Raw genomic sequence first — 9913 nt, 5'->3', positions numbered from 1 at the left:
TTTTGCTTTTGTTCATTTATTATTAGTTTCACAATTATGAAAAATAACATTAAAAAAAAACACACGATACAGGTATTCCAGGAATATTTACAACCTTTTTTTCTTTTGTAGTGAGGTCAGTCTAAGTTTTCTTTTTTGTTCTCGATTGATTTTCTTGCACAAAACAGAAACTGGTACCATATGTTGTTTTTTTTTAGTCCAGACAATGTAACAATAAAGATTAACATTACATACATACACATTTCTATATAGAAAACCGGAATCATTCAAGTATCAAAATACAGAAACTAAGGATCAATTACAATCCATTATCATTATTATTAGCATCATCGTAGTAAATAACATCATTATAGATTAGTCCCAATCGCTACCCATCTCAATCAGCAAATGTGCAAATGGCAAACTGGACAAGGCTGATAGAATCAATAGGACTAATGGAAGAACGCAATATAAAGAGAAAACTGCCTCAAGTATCCTCAAGCTGTTGCACAAATTGTGTATAGAATAAACCATTTTTATAATCGTTTCTCAGATTTCAAATGAGCTTAAATGTTTCTCCTAACGGATTTTGATGTGAGGGATGCATACCCCCTTTTCCTTAAAGAGACAGCGTACCTTGTCTTGAAATTGCATTGTAGTGTTCCTGCACACCGGGGCTACGTGCCCCTTTAAAAAAGGTGACATTGTTAAAAGTTCACATCAGCCTGGCCCAGTTTTAACACAACTTGAAATAGCACAAAAAGATAACGTACAATAAATTATCGCTATACATTTTGTTAAAACCACCACGTAGTGTCTATGTGGCATCCTAGCTCCCAGTTATAACAATGAAACATCCTCACAACCACATCAACACAGAGCAGGCTGCAGCAAGTCATCACAGACTAGGGTAACTAGCTGACTAAAGACTCTTAAAAGGGGAGGACTATTCATTATTGATTGGCTCACTTTTAAAAGGTGTACAGTGTAGACAATGGGCTCTCACAGCCAATGCTTTACAGTACCTTTAGAAATATATACATATATTGCTGTTAAGTATTTTGTTCCCAGTTTCCTCTCTGCCTCCTCTGTTAATAGTACTTACACACTGTGTTAAAGCTTAGTGTCCACGTTCCAGCCATGACAGCTAGATGGAAATGACAGCATTATTGCAGGAGAATGGATAATAACCTTTGATAACCTTTTTTTGGTTCTACTTTTAAAATGGGATTTTCAGCTCCTTGCTCTGAGACCCAGTGCTGCTCAAAGTGCTGTTGAACACCGTGTGTGTTAAAATAGACTGACTTACAGTCCGTCGCATCCTCTAGAGTCTAACTAACCCATCGTTTTAGACATTTGTTAGTAGTGGAACTGAAAAAAAAAACACTGGCCTTTTATTAAATCTCAGAATATACTATATAAAAAAACACACACAGCTGTTTCTCTGCTTCGGAATAGCCCTGCAAACCTAACTATGCAGACAAAATAAATGCCACTCAGTAATACAACTGCCCTTAACTGACCATTACACATTCCAGGTGGAAGGGCTGCCTCAATCCGATTCCAGTAGCAATAGAGGGGGCCTTTTGTTTTTGTTTCATCAAACCTTATAACGCTATTTTTTTTAATGCCAATAGATTCAAGGACTGCTTTAATTTGTTTTATTCATAAAAAATGATTATTAAAAAAAGAATCCTTTAAAGCAGGGGTGTCCAAGCCAATTATTACCAATTATTGTTCCAATTAAGTAATTTAGGGCACAGATGGAACAAAAACCAGGAGTGACACCAGCCCTCCAGGACCAGGATTTGACACCCCTGCTTTAAAGAACTCGGGAGTTCACACTTTGTGAATGCGGCACTGTAATACGCATTGCAACCTAAATTAAAAAACAACAACAGGTCCTGGTTAAAAATCAGGCCCGTTCCTAGCCACCCAAAAAATGAACCCCAAAAAACGAATTCCAAGTTTCAGAATAAATAGCTTGCCAATTGAAAAATGCATACAGCTGTGTCGTTTTTTTTGGGTTTTTTTGGAAAAAAACCCCAAAAAAACACACACACACAAAATATCGCACACCGCTTAAATTCACATTAACATCAAGGAGTTGCTGAGTAGCTGTGTGCAACTGCAGCACTGTGAAGTCCAGCCGTGTCTAGAATGGCTTGTCTAGAAGAGCTACCTACTGAACCAGCAGCTACTGGCTTCTCACACTCAGCCCAACACGGCTGGGCTGTGCACCTGTATGGGGATAACAACTCCGTCTCCAAAAGGACAAAAGCCAGGAGAAGTCACTTTCTCACGCAGAGGGTCTTCCTGGTGTCCAAGGGGGCTGGCAGGGGGTGTGTAGAGGGGAGGGGACAGGGTCCCCCGTCCCGTCCCCCTATCGCTGCTCCGTCCCAGCTCTCTGGTTCAGCTACATGAAGGGAAACACACACAGTATAATGGGTGAACCACGGCACAACACAAGCACTTGTTTTAATATACATTCTCAATACAGTAGGTTAAAGCAACTTTAGCAGCATATGACTAGTAATTAAAACACTGACTGTATTTCATATTGTTTATCTTACTGCACTAGTTCTAGTAGATATGGAAGGTGTATAGAAAAGTCTGTATCTACCAACACAGGCTTTGATGTGGATTTAAAAGCTACCAGCCCACAGTGGGAAAGGTGGTGTACAGTAGTGATTGAATGTACAGGCAGAAAATAAGATTAGGACAGATGAATGATGCTCCCTGTTTCAACAAGCCGCAGCTCATGTGGTCTGATCCCGATCCACTTGTGTTTACACTAACACAGTACAACAGATATCATCCAGCCAGGTGCCTACAGTACTGTACTGAATGCACTGTGCTGTACTGAATGCATTGTGCACTGCGCTGTACTGAATGCATTGTGCACTGCACTGTACTGAATGCATTGTGCACTGCGCTGTACTGAATGCATTGTGCACTGCGCTGTACTGAATGCATTGTGCACTGCACTGTACTGAATGCATTGTGCACTGCACTGTACTGAATGCATTGTGCACTGCACTGTACTGAATGCATTGTGCACTGCACTGTACTGAATGCATTGTGCACTGCACTGTACTGAATGCATTGTGCACTGCACTGTACTGAATGCATTGTGCACTGCACTGTACTGAATGCATTGTGCACTGCGCTGTACTGAACGCATTGTGCACTGTACTGAATGCATTGTGCACTGCACTGTACTGAATGCATTGTGCACTGCACTGTACTGAATGCATTGTGCACTATGCTGTACGCATTGTGCACTGTACTGAATGCATTGTGCACTGCACTGTACTGAGTGCACTGTGCTGTACTGTACACATTGTGCACTGTGCTGTATGCATTGTGCCTTGTACTGTATGCATTGTGCTGTACTGTAATGAGAAATTGCAATGGGTCAAAATGAATGGGGTGCGATGAAGAGAACTGGAGCTTTGACAAGAGGCTATCTAGCTATATAAAACTTACAGGTAAAAGTTTAACAGCATTTTTTAGCTTTATATTTATATTGGTAACCTTGAGATCCAAGGACATACAGGTAGAGTCCATTAAAATAGGTTGTTTTTTTTAAACCCTCCATTAACTCTCTATATATTCGCAAAGAGAAGCAACAATGAATGACGGGTTATTGGTCGGCGTGGTTTTTACTTTGCGAGCCTCACACAGCTTGCTGGCTGTGATGAAATCTCTTCCTGCTGTATGTGTGCTGTGATGAACGGGCAGGATCTAATGTTTTCGGTTGTAATTTGTGAAGAGTCTCTACATATATATTTTGACATGCATTGATTATTGTTGATTATTACCTGCTCAATATTTGATTAGGGGACTGGTTTCTAATTGCACCTCGAATCTGCCATACTGCTTGCAAGCCTGCGTGGCTTTGTAAACTACTTGCCATTTTCACCTGTTTTAATTGTAGAACAACTATCCACTTCTCCGGTTTGAGAAGGAAAGGAAGAGGATGTAGGTCATGATGGTGGCTGCTGTTCAAACTAGGACACCACCTGCCAGACAGTAAACTAGACGAATTGTATTGCTAATAAAAAGGTTCCCGAAGAAGCTGGTTGATCAGACACATTTCTAGATGAGCGCTTTAAAAAGAAAGCCATTCCGATGACATATCACTCTCTCTCTAGGGCACAGACACGTTTATTGGTGTGCAACTGCGGAGATACAAACCGCAATATTGGCCTGCCAAGCTGGCCAGCCTCCATACGCTACGGTGATGTCACAGTGGGCTTGGAATGCAGCTGTCATTCATATTCATGTGAGGATTCTACTGCTCATATGTATTCAAAACACACACACATCAAATCATGACAATTACTTCATTTCACACTACGTGTGCGTGTTGTGAGATCCCTATAGAAACCAAAGCCCAGGAGCTCTGAGGCAGCTTTTAACGCCTTCAGGACCAATGACAAGACGTCTTTGCCTTGTGATGTCTCTGGGGACTGCTGCTGGATCACCTGTGGCTTGTTTTGGGGTGTCGTGGTGTGAATTAATTGAACTAATCATTTGCTTAATTAGACCTTTTTAATTGTTCTCAGCTCCTAAAAAGTTGCAAAGTTATAAAGTGTTATAGCTCACTTGAAATCTGCAACTGTTTAAGAGCGGAAAACAAGAAAAAAGGTAACACAGTCATGATTTAGAAGGTTTTTTATTCGTATTAATATTGTTCATGTACTATATATAAATTGTTCATACCATTGTCAGTAAGCTCCTAAGTTTGATCATCAGGACATCCATCCATGTGCAGTATTTCTAATTGGACAATATGGACAATTAAATGACACCATGTCAACACGGCAATCTTATTTTGAAATTGAAATAAAGTAAATGAAAAGCAGCATTAGAGCTACATTCTGCAAGTAAATGACAGCGTCAGAGACGGATCCTGTTTGGGGCTTTTTCGACCTGCGAAACATGCACAGAAAAGGGTGAAAACAGAAGAGAAGAAAACTGAAGAGAAAAGAAAAAAAAAATACCTAAAATCCAAGACTGTTTATAATAATAAAAACAATAATAAGCAGTTGAAATAAAAGTCTCTTTTTGTTGTGAATCAGACGCTCAGCGCAGACAGCATGAGGGTAAAGGGATCCGTTAGAGCGCCTCACAGTGGTCAGGGCCAGGTTAGACAGCAAAAAGCACCAGACAGAAACAAACTGCTTCGCCGCAGAAGAAAGATCAAAATAGAAAAAGCTATTTTTGGAACGGTGCACAGGGAGCCTGCCTTGGGCTAACAAAGGGTTCAAACATTCATTAGAAAGCTCACAGGTGTGCGCTCTAACAAAGGGATTCACCGTTTGAGTGTGTCTTTCTCGATATACATTTGCAATGCTTAGGAAGTGTGCCCAAAATCTGAATAAAACTAAAACTACAGGACTAAAAAGTTTCTTAAGATTTATTCAGATTGTTTAAAAAGAATAAGATGATGTACTCTGCTTCCACAGCTAGAAAAATAATAATAATAATAATAATAATAATAATAATAATAATAATAATAATAATAATAATAGATTCAAAATCGTCCAGTTGCATTTCCACATATCTGAACCTGTGCGATTCAAAAACGGATTATTTCAAACCCATATACTGTGTTCCAGATCCGTATCTTGGTCTGTTTGGGTCCTGTGGCGTTCGGGTAGGTGGGAACTTTGGACAGCTCTGGCCTGAGATGAAGCAAAGGTTAAACAGCAGACGTAAAAGAGAAGCCGTTAGGAAAGTTCTGGAAGCCTGTTGAAGCAGCAGCAGAAATGTACCCTCGAGGCCAGGCTGGTCAGCAGGGGGAGTAGAGTTGTTTTTTGGAGCAGTTCTGCATTGTTTAGGAAGCACGCTAGCCCAGGGTCTGTACAGTTAAAAGGGTCAAGGTTAATGACTTGTTCTGGCAGAGTAGTGGGTGGTGCAGGAGGAGGGAGGAGGGTTGGTTAGTTTCGTGGGTAGGGTTTGTGGCACACACAGGTCAGTACGTAGACACAGAAGGGTGGGGGGCTACCCTGGTGGTCCCCAGTGTGGCACACAGTCACAGTAAGAAGGCACGGAGAGGCAGGCTGCTCAGAATATGGTGGTCTCGTACTTGGTGCTGATGATCCGCTTGGGGTCCGCTTTCTGGTCCACGATCCACGAGGCGCTGCCATGGGACTGAGAGTCCGGCTCCAGCTCCAACGGCTCCATCTGGAGGAGGGAGGGTGAACAGACACGAGTCAAAACGCTGGTTTGGGAAGGTGCGAGGATATCTCTGGTTTACTGACACCTGAGGACTTCAATTATCCAGAAAGGTTCCTTTACAGCATTCTCCGACAAATCACGGTTTTACAACTTTCTACCCACTTCCATCACTCCTCCCATCCCCTTCATGTTTCAATTAATTTTTTAAACTGGAAAATAGTTAGGGATGGATAAATTGGTTCAAGGGGTTACAAGGAGTCTCAAACAACCAGCCATTGACGTACTGAATAAATGAAATATAAATTAGATTTTTTTTTTTTTCCCCAGTCGCAGTCATTTACAAGGACAGAAAAAACATGCTGTACATTCGTAATATCTTTAACAGACATTAAGGGGGGAAAAAAGAAATCCAGACATTTAAAAAACTAAAACGGGGGATGAATAAGACAGTTTTCATGGAGGAGTATGTTGGAAACGGGATAAGGAAAGGGGAGCTTTACAGTACAACCAATAAGGTAAGAGAGAGAAGCTGCAGCTCTTGTGAAAACCATCAGCCTTGTCTTCCACACCAGCAGAGGGATTTAGGAAAGGGATCGAGATTAGAACTCCCCAGGTGTTTTAAAAAAAACATTTCCCTTCTATTGAATAGGTTTAGTACTGCTTTCACACGTCCCCCAATCATCGTGGAGCTGGCCTTTAAGGTCGGTTTACCATTCTTTTTTTTAATAGTTCTACTAAATATATTATAATTGAGCATTTGGAATACACTGCAGCTCCACAAGAATTGGCAGAAACAGCGAGAGAAGCTGAACGAAACGCAGGGAAATGGCTTTTTAAAGCTGCTGGGAGGAGATCTGAAGAGTGCAGGAGGAGAGAGCAGGCAGGACCTGGACTCGAGGGCTGACAGAGTGCAGCGGGAGGTAGGAAGGCCGGTGAGTGGTACACGTTTGACAGTAACAGCAGCAACTTTCAGGAAGAGGAGCACCCTGGGAAGCAGGAGGACCGAGAAGACAAACACAGAGAGATGTTAAAACGACAGGAGACACACACAAAACCGGACAGTTAAATTAATCCAAATCGCCAGCCTGCTTGATTGTCGTTCTGCCAAACGTATTGGACATCCCCTTTAAAAAAAAAAACCTTTTATTTACAAAAATTAAAACAGGAGTTTCTACTTTAATAGCGTAATTATAAGCTTTGACCAGTTGGCCCTATGCTCCTTAAAGGGGAGGCACTTTATTTGCATTGGCACAAGCGATCAATCAAACAGGGCAAGGGTGAGTGATTAACGAAGCGCTAATCAATGGATCACTTTGCAAGACAAGCGATCACAAGAATGACAACATTTAATACATACAGGATTTCTCAGTTTATTAAGAAAGTTGAAGCTTCTGCTGGACAGCTGAGTGGCTTGCGTGATAACAGCCTGGTCTGTCTCCCCCCGATTAACTAGTCTGATTAACGGCGTTTGGAATTAGGCAATTAACTGGTGCGATCATCAACTTTCTTGTAGTGAAATCAACAGCTTGATAATCTATACGGACAGCCACCCCAACTGAAAACTATAAACACTATTGATCATGTAACCTCCTCGTCAATAACTGAAGGAGGCAATGGGGCTTGGCGGTCAGGGGACCTATTTTTCAATTGCAGGATTACAAACTAATTTAGAGACCTGTATCTTCAATGCGTGCTAGATTTATGGTGGGTTATACAAGAAAAACATCAAGGTAACAGCTCCCTATGGGAGAGGGGGGGGGAACTGTTTTCAGCTTATCCTAAGCTTTGCATGCACGATTTCCTGGCTGCTGGTATCTATAGATCATGTGACCCATAAAGGATGCACAGTGATGGATGGAGGAAGCTTGTCTTACCCAAGATAATGCAAACTGGTAAACAATTTTGTGATGAAGCACAATGCACAGAAGGCTAATCTCTGAAAGGACGCTGTAAACGCAGAGAGCCAGGGATCACATATTACTGTAAAACTGCAGTTTTAAGCATGTATGGGTTTGTCGGTGCCGGGCCTTGGTTCCGGTCTGGGACTCACCGTTGATTTCCTCATGCTACTCTCGCGGGGCTTCGGAACCGGCCGTGCTGATTTCATCTCAGTGACCTCTGACCCTGCGGCATGGGGCTTGGGCCTCTGGGCCTGCAGTGCCAGCTGATAGGCTACCTCGAACGCCTGTCCCAAGGTCATGATGATCTCATAGGTCAGATTCTGTGGGGAGGGGGATAGAGAGAGAATCGAATGATTGGAAACACACTGTGCTTTCATTGTAAGCAAAGAACAGGATAAATGAAACTGACCTAATCCTTGGGAGGCTGAGGGAGTGAAGATATTAGACGTTGCTATACATAGACAGAGCGAGCATTATTTTGGATTTGACAATCACATCAGAGTGGCGTTGATTAAATCAAAATTCGTGTTGATCCAGAACGGCTACTTCTTGAATTACAAGGCGCGATTAACCAAGGCTTTCAAATCACTTTCTATTCGTATTAGAAATATTATCTTTGTATATCAGCTTGCTTTTTAAAAAAAGAACAAAAATAAAATGCCAAAAAATGATATGATACAAGGTGTAGGCTTTCTTTGCTACAGTGTGGTGCTGTAATCTCCAATTAGAGCAAAAGCACCAAAGATTCTGAGCCCAACAATATCAGAAACACACAGCACACACATATACAGAACGCAGCGGGCTGACAAAGTGTGATTGACACAGCACCTTCTTTCTAATCAAAACGTATTGATCCCATACAGACTATAAAGATCACAGATAACAAGAGGACGCGAAAGCGCGCACACACACACACACACACATATACACACGTGATGGATGAGCTGGAGAAAGTGGGTAGGGGCGAGGGCTCCTGGTTTAATGACCACAAGCCTCAGCTGCAGTTTTTATTAATCCAATCTATCTGGGCCAAAGGAGCTGGACTGCAGGAAAATATTGACCTTTTCATAACATTCATAATAGTGACCGATAACAGTCCGAGGATGCTCAGTTTGAGAGTCAGATAACATTGTCCACGCAGCTTCTCGAAGGGCAGACTGTAGCGAACAAACAAAGGTCATTCTCAAAACCAAATTCTTATCTCGCTTCTCAAAACGACGTGTTGCCAGATACCGCAGTTCATCACGTTGGGATTCAATGTCTTTATATAAAAACACGGCATAAACTAAAACATTTTAAAAGGCCCAAGGGTTTCTTACAGCATGTAACCTGAACCCCAAAATCAGATCTAAATATGACAGCAAATCGTCTGGATCGAATTAATCCTAATGAGAAGTAACTGAATAACACACTTGCTTGTGTGATTTGTTTTCGGTTTGCAATTGCTGTGTGTTCGGTCTGCAAGCCTGCTCACAGAAACATTGCCATGGGCACGCTGCTCTGTGTTCAGGGTACGGAAGGAAGGGCTCACCACATCGACGGTGCTGAAGACATGGCAGTAGTGGTGGGAGGTGAGCAGGTCCTTGGTGATGTAGGCGAAGGTACACAGGTCCTCGGGGTCCTGAGCTGCGCAGGAGATGTTCCGGATCTCGTGCTCTGCAATGACGTTCTGGAGGAGACAGAGATCAAGTGCCAGCGGTGGGTGATCATTATCTCCACGCAAAGGGATTCTTTTCAATACAGGCGACATCCCTTCACAGCACCTTAACCTTCATCTGAACCCCACCCCCCCCACTGCAATTCAACCCTCTCTGAAACAGGATGTGTTTTCTCCGTTGGCTTTT

The 9913-nt window shown here is 42.2% G+C and overlaps 1 protein-coding gene across 9 annotated transcripts in view; it reads right to left on the bottom strand.

The window, feature by feature from the left end:
• Window positions 1–9913, bottom strand: part of LOC117426882 (ankyrin repeat and SAM domain-containing protein 1A-like) — a 62440-nt gene continuing 52527 nt past the window's right edge. For 6 of the 9 annotated variants that reach the window (XM_059004272.1, XM_059004273.1, XM_059004275.1 and 3 more), the window contains 6 exons: window positions 9601–9738; window positions 8219–8389; window positions 7056–7154; window positions 6077–6174; window positions 4708–4764; window positions 1–2395 (listed from right to left, as the gene is read on the bottom strand). In XM_059004272.1, coding sequence (XP_058860255.1) covers window positions 4737–4764; window positions 6077–6174; window positions 7056–7154; window positions 8219–8389; window positions 9601–9738 — 534 coding nt within the window. In that variant the 3' untranslated portion in view covers window positions 1–2395; window positions 4708–4736. The remainder of the gene's footprint in view (window positions 2396–4707; window positions 4765–6076; window positions 6175–7055; window positions 7155–8218; window positions 8390–9600; window positions 9739–9913) is intronic. The other 3 variants (XM_059004274.1, XM_059004277.1, XM_059004278.1) reach the window with 3 other exon arrangements.

The sequence above is a fragment of the Acipenser ruthenus genome, chromosome 29 (genome assembly GCF_902713425.1).
Source record: "Acipenser ruthenus chromosome 29, fAciRut3.2 maternal haplotype, whole genome shotgun sequence".
NCBI lineage: Eukaryota > Metazoa > Chordata > Actinopteri > Acipenseriformes > Acipenseridae > Acipenser > Acipenser ruthenus.
Note: the sequence above shows the minus strand (reverse complement) of the source record. Positions and strands in the feature narration are given on the sequence as shown.